This window comes from Lathyrus oleraceus, chromosome 7 (assembly GCF_024323335.1).
Source record: "Lathyrus oleraceus cultivar Zhongwan6 chromosome 7, CAAS_Psat_ZW6_1.0, whole genome shotgun sequence".
Taxonomy (NCBI): Eukaryota; Viridiplantae; Streptophyta; class Magnoliopsida; order Fabales; family Fabaceae; genus Lathyrus; species Lathyrus oleraceus.
Genome location: NC_066585.1, coordinates 456,414,926 through 456,427,263, shown reverse-complemented (window position 1 = coordinate 456,427,263; position 12,338 = coordinate 456,414,926). Strand labels below are relative to the sequence as shown.

The window sequence follows — 12,338 nt, the reverse complement described above, 5'->3', positions numbered from 1 at the left end:
TCATTGTGGATTGTTGTTGATGTTTGCATGCTAGGTGATTAGCGTGCATAGCATGGCCCTTGGGGTGGTAGCTAATTCCCGTGGTGAGGAATTAGTGAGTGAGTCACTAGGTCTCAAATGAGCGGGACTAGTGGGCTTGGTAGCCGTATCTGGATTTGATCGGTGAGGTGAACTATATGTTCACGAATAGTCGGTACCGCATGCATGGAGTCTCATTGCATAATGTATGTATGGCGTATAATATGAATGGATGTATTCCAATATTATACGTGTGTTTGTGTTGGCATTGAGAATGAGTATGAATTGTGTTGGTATTGAGTATGATAATTGAGTTGATGTGCCGTTACTGAATGTGTGATATGATTAGGGTGATTAACGTGTTATTTACTTAGCATTACATGATATTTTATAATGCTTATTATATCGATTGAGGAACTCACCCTTACAACTATTTTTCAGGTAACGAGCAGTGATTGAGTAGAAGCTAGTGCTTGGAGTCTAGTGTAGTCTCCTTAGTGGGTCATGCTCTGATAGATGTAACATCGGGATGGGATGTTTTACCTTGTTGAATAATTTTACATGTAATGGGTTACATGTTCTGCATGATTGATTTGATTTCTATCCGCTGCGTATTGTGCAAATGCTTTATGTTTTGAATTAATAAAAGAGCATGACAGTTATTATGGTGAATGGTGTGAAATGATTGTGTGACACCCTTAATTGCATAATTACTCTGATTGATATATTGCTATTTTAATTAAATATTTGGGGTATTTTAGAAGGGTGTTACAAGTAAAACCTACATGAATCCATGATTTCAAATCATCTCATCATCTTCAATTCAATCTATGCATTCACACAATCAAACTACACATAATCATTTTTTGATTGGGTGCCATCTAGATTAGGATTGATTACATCCAATTAGGTTTGTTGTACCGAAAATATTGGGTTGTGATCTTTGAGGGATTCAAATAAGAAAATCTAGGTGAGGTTTTCCTTCAAGATCTTTAGGGTTTGAAGGTTTTGGACAATATTATGCAATTCGGATCCGATTGAGTGAAAGCCTTGAGACTAGGTGTGGTTTTCTCTCATTTGTAAGCTAAAATGTTGGAAAATGAAAATAATATGTGAGCTTTAAGGAAATCTATGTTAGATATTTTAAAAGATAAATGTGATGATAATAAAACCTCATGGTTTGGGTGTGAGACTTGTCATATTTGGCAAAAAGAATCAAGAGATCTTAAAGCCAAGTTGAACAAGGCTTTGCAACCCAAAGTCACTTTTGCTATTGACACTTCAAAATATGATATGCCTTCTCATAATCCTTATAGAAGGTATAGTTATATTGAGAAGAGTTAAAATATCCAAAGAGCACATTCTAACAATATTTATTGTCATTATTGTTGCATGAAGGGTCATACCATTGCAAAGTGTAACTTTAGGAGACTCTTGGTCCCAAAAGGAACTCATCAATGGTTGCCTAAATTCAACCAAGGTTTCACTAATCATCAAGGACCCAATGAAGATTGGGTACCTATCACTAGTCATTGATCTTGTAGGATAAATGTCTTGGCACTATGAAGAGAGTATGTGATTTCGTTCGTGGAAGCTCAAGACATAATACTTGTAACACTTCTCTATTTCTTAACTTGGTGACAAGGAAGATATAATGTGTTACTAAAGAGGTTAATGTTTAGTGTTCTTTTAATTTGTAAGAATGTATTGATTATTACTAATATTTTCTATTCGAGAAGTGTCAGAAAAGTTATTGTTCTTAATGGTGTAGGTTATCTTCGACATGACATACTCAAGTTCATCAAATTAGAGATTGATCAACCTAAGATGAGAAAACTCGAGGATGAGCAAGATGATTATCATAATTGAACAATATTGAAAGTAAAATTATGAGGATGATCATCAAGTCAATGGGACTCTTGGGTACATTATTAATAACACTATTAAATACTTGTACAAAGAGAAAAGTGGTAAGAGCGTTTTGGTTCTATTTGTGGTTATGGAACTTGTTGCATTCATTTTAACTTTTGTTCGAAAGTTTCTCGTGGAATGCTTATGCATCCTTCGTCTTCCATACAATGGGGTTATATCGTTTCAATCCTTTTTCTTATTTCGTAAGTGAGTATTTCTTTTACCTGTTTATTTTTCAAAGATATATGGTGTAGTATGTGTATGATATGTGTAATATTTGTCCACTTTCAAAAATTTCAATGCAACCGTTGTGTGTTTAATTTCATATGCTTATAGTGGCTTTATACTAAGTATCATCATACTTGATCTATATCATTTTCCATCTCATGCTTATTTTTGTGTTTGCATGTTAATTTCTTTTAAACCATCAAATAATTGCATATGCATAGGCCTTTTACTCACTAGTCATGCATAAGTCAATGTAAGTCACCAAAAATCATTTCATAAGTCATAAGTGTGATCTTTGTCAAGTTTTGTCCATAATGCATCGACATATGGTCGACGCATAATTTGAATTTTTGTATTTGTAAAAAATGCTTCAGGATGTGTCGACACATTCGTGGATAGGTCGACTTGTAGAATTAATTTTTCTATTCTTGATTAAACGCTTCAGTATGTGCCAACATATAACTTTAACATGTCAACACATTAACTCAGAGGTCGACTCATATTTTCTCTTTGGTAAAAAATTACTCATTTCACATTCATGCACCCAAAGCTCTCAAGTCTCGAAGCTTCATCTCATCTCATAAAAGTCATTCAATTTCATTAAATTCGTGTTTTGTCTCTCTCAACCCATTTCATATTCATTCACACTTTCATCAAATCTCTTTCATTCATCTTATTTTTCCCTCTTGTTCTTTCAAAACCCTCTTTGTTTCTCTAAGTCATAAAAGTTCAAAATTCATACTTGTTCTTGTTATATCCTTATTTCCCTGTGTGTTTTATTGGTTGTTTGTCTTGTTTGAGTGTGTGAGTATTCTTAAATCTCTCATTCTCCATCATATTTCATTCAAACATTCTATCAAACACTTGGTGTGCACATCCTATCTTAACTTTTTCAATGGCTCATAAGCTAGCAAAGACTAAGGTTGGTTCTAAAGGTAAAGGAAAGGCTACTTCCTCATCTACTACTATAGAAACCCCTTTCTCATTGGTATCTCGAAGGTGTATTGAGGAGTTTGAAGAAAAACACAAGGATAGGCTAGTGGTAAAACAATATGCGTGGAAAGCCAAATTCGTTGCTCAGTTGGATCTTCTTAGTGTTGCTGAGTTGGTCTCTCATCAAAAGATTGACTACTTTTTGCAACTTACACAAGATTAAAATGAGGATCTTATTCGTGTGTTCTATTCCAGGATGCATGCAAAAGATGGTTCTCGTTTTAAGTTTACCATTGGAAGTTTACAGATGAATTGTGGATTTTGTTGTTTGGGATAACTATTACTGATCATGAAGTGGGAGATGAACCAGATCCATTAGTGATTGATGTTTATACTAATGTTGATTATAATGAGAATGTTACGGTGAAATAAATGCTTAGAGCTCCTTGTCCTGAAGGTAGCTTTGAACCTCTTACTACTGGACAACTAAAGATGGTTCCAAGGATTTTGCTTTGGCTTGTTTCTCACGTTCTCCGTTCGAAAAATGGTGGTTTTTCAAGAATTGATTATTCTGAAGTTCACTTGGTCTAAATTCTTCTCAACAAGGTTAAGATAAATTGGCCTCATTACATTGTTTCGAGGATGTTTGCTATAAAGAAGTGCAACAAAGGTACTTCATTTTGCTATGTGTCTATGATTTTAGAGATTTCAAAAATCTTCAATATTGGCTTGCCTAACCTGTCATACAAGTCTCGTGGGTCTGGGTCTGTACAAGAGTTTTCTCAAAGAACTCTTACAAATTTAGGATACTTTTTGGATGTCCAGTGAAGGGCATATTACTTCCTTGCTAATAAGAATGCCAGCAAAATATATAACTTTGATGAACCTGCTGCTTTTAAGGATGAAGGTGAAGAATAAGGTGTCCATATGGAGGAGGAGCATTACACCGGGAATCACCAAAATCTCCATGAAGAAGATGTTATGATGCATGATGCACCTGTTGGAGATCATCATGGTGCAGGTTCTGGTGCTAATTCTGCTGACACTGCCACCATTATTACTATGCTTCAAAATATGCAGGTACAATAAGATGAGCTCTATGTTGATAAGTGTCAAAGGCGAGTCATATTTGAGGATGAACAAATAGAGCAATACAATATGATGCAGCAACATTTGTCCATTCAAGATTCCAACTTTGAAATGAATGCAAATCATGAAGCCATTTTGGCTAGAATTAATCACATTATTTCTCCACATGAGGATGACTCTCATCGTTATAAAAGTTTATATAGGGAGATGTGTGATGTTATAGATTCTCAATACTGCAATGAAGGACATGGCTGACAAAGAGGTGCACCAAGAGGACGTGGGAGAAGATAGATTGGTGTTTAAATGATGTGTTGTGAGATTCGTCTTGTGGTGTCCGATTATGTTTTGTGTCTTGTGTCTTTATGCATTTTGTTAATTCATGTTTGATGTCTTTATGCATGTGCATTTTGGATTATGGTTTGTTTGACTCTTAGTTTATGTATTAACAATGGATCTATAACTGTTTGGATTTTGGATAATGGTTGATGTATTAAGTACTTATGGTTATTGTTATTGTTGTGTTGATTATTTAGTTTATGTGTTATCATATATGTTGTATATATGTGAGCATATTTCTTATCTTTGCAAACTTCCTATGTATTCTCTACTGTATATATGTGATTCTTCTAATTGTGTGCTTGGTCTCTTTTTGATGTTAAAGGGGGAGAAATATGATACACATGATGTACATATTCGATGGGAGCTTTTCATGAACAATAACGCATTGTCTCAAGTTTTACCATTATAAAAAATGGAGTATGTGAGTGTATTATTCTGTTTAGATATGTTTTGCATGATGTTAAAACTAGGAAATAACGTTTATGTACATTGGACGATATCATCTGAGTCTAGCTGTGAATTTTAGCATTCTTGCATTAGGAAGCATGTCAACATTGTTGGAAATGGTCTGGAAAATATTTGTGCATCAAACTATTGTGTTGAGCATGAGAAACTTATTTTAAAGTGAAAAATCTTCATTCTAGGTCGACCTATAGATGACTTTTTATACTTCAGGTCGACACATAGATGGTACAGGTTGACACGTACGTTGCAGTATTAAAGTCTGCAGCTTTTGTCTCATGTGTCAAGCCTTCAGGTCGACCTATAGGTAACACATAACCTTATAGGTCGACACATGCTTCCAACAGGTCGACACATGACTTGAATAGGTCAACACAGGACTCGTATAGGTCGACCTATTGATTAAATACTTGGTACATGCATCATTTTGTAGGAAGATTTCTAGAGTGAGTAGGACCTACATGAATCCAGGATTTGAAGCATCTCATCATCTTCAATTCAATATATGCATACACATAATCAAACTACACATAATCCTTTTTTATTGGGTGAAATCTAGATTAGGATTGATAATGTTCAATTAGGTTTATTGTACTGAGAATATTGGGTTGTGATCTTTGAAGGATTCAAATAAGAAAACCGATGCGGGGTTTTCCTTCAAGATCTTTAGGGTTTGAAGGTTCTGGACAAGATTGTGCAATTCAGATCCGATCGAGTGAAAGCCTTGAGACTAGGTGTGTCGGCAAGGGAGTAGCGTGAAACGGTGGATGATGTTGATAAATCTTGGGTTCAACAAGTGTGCGCTTGAGTTTAATTCAGTCGGGTGAAATCCTTGAGACAAGGAGGTCGTGCAAGGAAGGAACAACAACAGATGAATTGAAGCGACATTGTTTGTGACTTGATCAATCTTTGGTCAAGAATTTTTGAGGTGCTAGAGTCAAGAACAAACTTAGGGGTTGTGGGATTTGATTTCTCATCTCTTGTATACATACATTTGCAAAGTAAGATCTATTAAATTCGAGTTGAGGGCAGACGTATCCATAGAGAGGTCGATCGGGAACTGCCTAAACAAATCCTTGTGTACTCTCTCTATCTCTATTATTTTCCGGTTCGCAAATTGTTTTGATCTCTTGATCAACATTGTTTGGATAATAACTTTTGAATTCTTTGTTAAATTTGTGTTGTTGTAGTAATCACATACCATTTGGTAGTGATTGGATTTCTAAGAACTACAAACATTATACTAATATCCAAACTTTGTTGAATGCACGCAAAGTGTTCGACAAATTGTTTCAACTAGTTTTTTCGTGTGCTGTTATCATTGGAGATAAATCGTTACTATAGTAGAGTATTCAATTTAGTGTTTGAAGTATTGATTAATCAACTTATGGATTATTATCATACCATTGGTACTCTTACGCATATCCGTACTTTTCAATAGTAAGTTCGGTCAGACGATTTTGGATCAGGGAAATATTTGAAACTTGCTTCCGCGTCATAAATTTTTCTAAATCAAAATTTTGAATAAATTTTTAACTTGAGACCTATTCACACTCTCTAGATCTAGGTCTATCGTCTAGCAAATAGTATCGCGAGCTACGGTAGTTTCCAGTCTTAAGATTTACTTATTAAATAATGGCTAACAAGAACTAAAAGTTGACTTACGCCATCGGAAATCGCAAAAACCCTAGCAGACCGCCGAGTCCAAATAGAAATGTAAACTATCTTTGAATTATTTATTTATTTTATTTTTATTTTTCTCTTTAAAATACTACATATATCAATATTTTGTCATAGTAATAAAACTTCATTATATTATTTGTCCTTTTATCCGATGGTAATAACCGCAAGAGTAGCAAGGTGTGGTGGGAAAAGTGGAAGAAAATGTTGTATGCTTCAGTCTCACTTCCATTGTCTTCCCCTTTCACTCCCAAAAACACAAACTGCTTTTCACCTTCCCATTTTTCAGTAAGTAACCGCTCTTCTCATTCTCCTTCCGCTTCTAACTTTTCAATTCTCATTTTCATTTTCATTTTCCCTTTGCAGGAATTTCCCAACAAATTCAGTTTCAAACCTTCGCCAACGATTCTGTCCTATTGCTTTCAGGTTCCCTTCATTTTCCATTCTTATTATTTGTTTACTTCTGCTTCCAAGCTTTCCAATTTAATCTTGGACTATTTTACAATCATCTATCGTAGAATTTCAATTAGGTTTTGATAAGCAATTTAAACTATTTTACAGGTAAGAAGTATTACACTTCCCGAATGCAGACAAAACGAGAACACTGGGACGGCGAGCAATGTATCCATCGCAAACAAACCCGCTGAATGCAGTAATTCACCCGAGCTTCCGCCGAGAGGTCTACCTCCTCTAGTGAGTGCATTGAAAGCCTCAGCTGAACAAAATGCTGCATCTTTTCACTTTCCTGGACATAACAGAGGCCATGCCGCACCTGCTTCGATGACTCAACTCATTGGAATAAGACCATATGTTCATGATTTGCCCGAGCTTCCAGAACTTGATAACCTCTTTTGTCCTCAAGGCCCCATATTAGAAGCACAGAAACAAGCAGCCAAACTGTTTGGATCATCCAAGACATGGTTTCTTGTCGGAGGTACTACTTGTGGGATCCATGCAGCAATTATGGCAACCTGTTCACCTGGAGATTATCTCATTCTTCCCCGGAACTGTCATGTATCAGCTATATCTGCCATGGTGTTATCTGGTGCAGTGCCTAAGTACATTGTTCCTGACTGTAAAAACGATTGGGATCTCCCTGGTGGCGTCACTCCGTTACAGGTATTGAAAGCTATCAAGGAACTAGAACTGGAAGGAAAAAAACTAGGAGCAGTTTTCATCACTTCACCTACTTATCATGGTGTTTGCAGTAACTTGGCTGAGATTTCTGAGATCTGTCATTCTCGGAAAATTCCTTTGATCGTTGATGAAGCTCACGGCGCACATCTAGGGTTTCATCCTAAACTGCCTAGGTCAGCCCTCCAGCAAGGTGCTGATATAACCGTACAGTCTACCCACAAGGTTCTTTGCTCTCTTACTCAATCATCTATGCTACACATGTCAGGTAACATCGTAGATAAAGATAGAATATCTAGATGTCTCCAAACTCTCCAAACCACAAGTCCAAGTTACCTGCTTTTGGCTTCCCTAGATGCCGCTAGAGCTCAACTTAGCGAAAGCCCTGATATTGTATTCAACAAATCGATTGAATTAGCAAATGAAGCAAAATGCTCGTTAAAACGAATCCCTGGCATCTCAGTGCTTGAGAATTCAAGCTTTCCCAACTTTCCCGCAGTTGATCCGCTGCGGCTTACTATAGGTTTTTGGGAGCTTGGTTTATCAGGTTACGAAGCAGATGAAATCTTAGACAGGGATTTCGGAATCGTCTGTGAACTTGTAGGGAATAAGTCTATCACTTGTGCCCTTAATCTTGGAACTTGTAGGGATCACGTCGAGAGGCTTTTATCAGGAATAAAGCATCTAGCTTCAACATGTTCTTCCATTCAGAATCCTAAATACAGAGTGCTTACTGATCATGCACTCTTTGATGATATAATCATGAAATTGATCCCTAGAGATGCATTTTTCGCTAGTAAAAGAAAAGTCACGGTGAAGGAGAGCCTTGGTAAGGTTTCGGGTGAGCTTATATGTCCATACCCTCCAGGTATACCGGTATTGATCCCCGGTGAGGTTATTACAGAGAGAGCTGTCGATTATCTACTCCATGTAAGAAGTAAAGGCGCTGATATTAGTGGAGCATCTGATCCCTTACTTTCTTCTATAGTTGTCTGCGATGTACTGTAAAAACAGTTTGCGAGAAGCACCAGCACTTCATATTAAAGACGTGTCTAGTGTTCCACGTGTATCCGTATATGGAAGGTGTGTCCTAGTGTTCCACATGTGTCCTAGTCTTACATCAACACAACATCTCTACATGTAGTTACATTCGTTCACTTATTTTTCCGATTCATTACTAATTGGATAGTAAAGAAAGAGACCTGCAAAAATATTGCGGGTGAAAATCTTCCCGATTCCCATACTTTAGATATGGTTCAAAATCATTTGAAAAGAAATGTCTCAAGTCATGTTAAAAGCCATTCTCTAACTGTTTCAAAACTATTATTTCTGTTTTGCAGCACATTAATGTGAAAGATTAATGTTAATACAAATAACTTGAAACAATTCAATATGTAAGTTGAAATTTCACATCAGCATCAGGTTTAGTTTATAACCATGACATGAATGTTTATCAAATTACTTGGAAGGTAAATTAATAGATACTATAACAAGATTAACTAATGAACTTGGTAATCCTTACAGATTTCAGGCAACAATTCGACAATTGTTGTAGTGTGTTGTTGACATGTTTACTTTCTGCACAAATGTAAGCTATAGCCAACCTATATGTACTTGTGTTTACAGGATTTGAAAGGTCAAGATTTGTTTTGTACCTTTAAGACAATAACAAAACCTTATTGAACAAATATATGCAGTATATTAACATGTAAATGTATTGACTACCAAAATTTGAAGGTGTGAAAAATACACAAGGAGGAGGAGGTGGGAGGGGTGAATTGTGTATTCTAATTCATTTTCAACTTCTGAAAAACCAACTTTAGAATCTGAACACAGGGTTAGGTTGCAGTGGAATGATAGATAATTAGAAGCAAAAGTAAATCAAAACCAACTTTAGAATCTGAACACAGGGATAGGTTGCAGTGGAATGATAAATAATTAGAAGCAAAAGTAAATCAACACACAAAGTTTATAATCCACTCCTCTTGTCCAACAAGAGATTTTCACTATAATCAATCATGATTACAACTTTGCCCAATCAATTCAGAAAAAGACTTCCATTCAAGTAATCTTGCAAGAGACTTCTGCTCAATCACACCAAAAAGAGACTTCACTGCTCAAACACACACGCAAGAGACTTCACTTAGACTTATTTTTCTTCATGGGCACATATGTTTTTTTTGTTTAAATTAGTTAGTCTAACTAATTATGTTTAGGTTAATTATTTTTCTTAATGAAGTTTAGTTAAGATAGTTGGTTAGTTAATTTTGTTAATTAACCCCTTTTTTAATTACTCTATTAATTTGGCTAATAGATCTAATAAATTATAGTTAGTTTAATTAAATTTAAATGATTATATGTCTTTTTTACTTTAGACTTAGAATTTTAATTGTGTGGTTTGATATAATTTCTATTTTCCCTACCCTTATTATTCATATTATCCCCCATTTAATAAAAATGTACCCCAATTCCCATGATATTTAAGTTTTTTTTATCGCTTTCCTTTATATTGTTCTTCACCTTAGCTAATCATTAATAAAGAATAGCATAAAAAGAATCAATTTCAAAAAGAACAAAAACGTGTTTGATCCAACGTCAAGTCTTTTCCTAAATTAAATTCAATAGAATGTAACGTGAGTGCTTGATCCAACGTCAAGTATTTCTTTAAGTCAAACCATTTTCACTATCAAACTTCAAACTTTCTAACCATTTTCATAACTCAATTCATATCACAACGCAAATAAACGTTTGACCCAACATCAAACTCTTTTCATAATCAAATTCAAAACAATTAATCTTACTTAAACATTATTTTAAAGGTTGAAAAAGGGGATGACCTAGAGCCTTTTATTCCTCTCCTCGATTTTTTGGATACGAGTTGCCTTACTCGACCATTCAAACAATCGTCATCTATTAAAAAACTTCTAATCCAATTGGCCTCAAACCTTTTTTCGTAACAAAACTTGGACGAAAAAGGAGGTGGTCTAAAACCTTCTATTCCCATATCCGAATACTTGGATGTGAGTTGCCTTACTCGACCATTCGAGTATTCGTCCTTTATCCAAAATACATTAACCTTATCTAAATTCTTTTACAATTAAGGATGAAAAGGTAGATGGTCTAGAGTTTTATATTCCTCTTCTCGATTATTTGGATACTAGTTTCCTTACTTGACCATTCGAGTAATCGCCATCCAACAAAAAATATTTAACCAAATGAATCTATTTTATCGCCCCTGTGCAATCAAACTTTCCCTTCGGAAACGAGTATGCTTTATCCATTTCAACGTGAAACAAATAAAGGCTTCAGTCTCCAAGAGAGAGCAACAAGCAAATGTTTAATCAATCATTATAAATTTCTAAAGCAACACTTTTTAAAAACCATCGACCAACACGTAGTTTCTACACAAAACTACGTATCTTTAAATTCTTCATTGTATCTGAGGATACGTATGAGCAAGACCCGCAATCTTGCAAGTATCCAAATAAAATCATTTTTGCGACCCTTTTCCTTTTCCTTTTGCATTTCTGTCATTCGAATAAAACAATTAATGTAATCTAACATTCAATCGCAAGTTCAACTAAAAGGTTCCCGTTGAGTACAATGGACGTGAGGGGTGCTAATACCTTCCCCTTGCGTAATCGACTTCCGAACTCGAATTTGGTCATGACAACCATTTTCTTTTTCTCTTAAGGATTTTTTTTTCGATATTTTCCCTTTCCTTCTTTTAGGATTAAATAAAATTTGGTGGTGACTATGTTCAAATCATTTTTCTACGAGTGTGTGAATGCCCCGCGAAGGATTGTATTTTTCGAGATGCGTCATGTATATATATTTACAATAACATTTGAATGTTTAAGTTTTCTATTATTTCAAATTATGTGATCTTCAATTTCGTTCACTTTTTTATATAGATGTTTAACGACACTACACCATTCTCACAAGAAGACTTTAAAGGCCTTCGTACACGTTAGACATTTTGCTTCAATGCGCTTGTATATATGTTTGCTATATTTTTGTGTTTTATGTAAATACTATTAGGTTGGTTACATTTTGGAATAACCATATTTTGTAATTATATATTTTCTATATTTTTGGGTTTAATGTAAATATATTATAACAATATTTTGGTTACAAAGATATGCGTATTTGCTGGTCCTGTTGTGGTAAAATATAGCGTATAAAATATAGGTACTAAAAAAGGGTCATATATTGAATAATTAAAAAAGTCATTTAAAAAAATAAAGTATTTCACCATAGTTGATTAAGATGATCGTGGTGATGGGTAGAGCGCTAATTATTATATACCATGCTATGCGTGGGAATCGAACCCATGAGCTTATATATTTCAACACAGTTGTTCAATATTACTGTTGTGATAGGTAGCACGCGAACTAGTTTATCATTATAATCACACACACGTGGTGAAAGCAACATACGTACTACCACCTCCTACCTTACCACAGATGGTCAACCATGATGGTATCTCTTTTTCAACCGAGGTGAAAGGGTTTTTACGTAGTAATGACCATTGGACCGTATCA

At 35.1% G+C, this 12,338-nt stretch overlaps 1 protein-coding gene across 1 annotated transcript; it reads left to right on the top strand.

The window, feature by feature from the left end:
* Positions 1–6,803: 6,803 nt before the first annotated feature.
* Positions 6,804–9,209, top strand: LOC127101167 (uncharacterized). Its single transcript, XM_051038495.1, has 3 exons — positions 6,804–6,948; positions 7,027–7,086; positions 7,222–9,209. Exons 1-3 carry the CDS (start codon positions 6,865–6,867, stop codon positions 8,800–8,802), a joined length of 1,725 nt encoding a protein of 574 aa, XP_050894452.1. The 5' UTR covers positions 6,804–6,864; the 3' UTR covers positions 8,803–9,209.
* Positions 9,210–12,338: the final 3,129 nt, after the last annotated feature.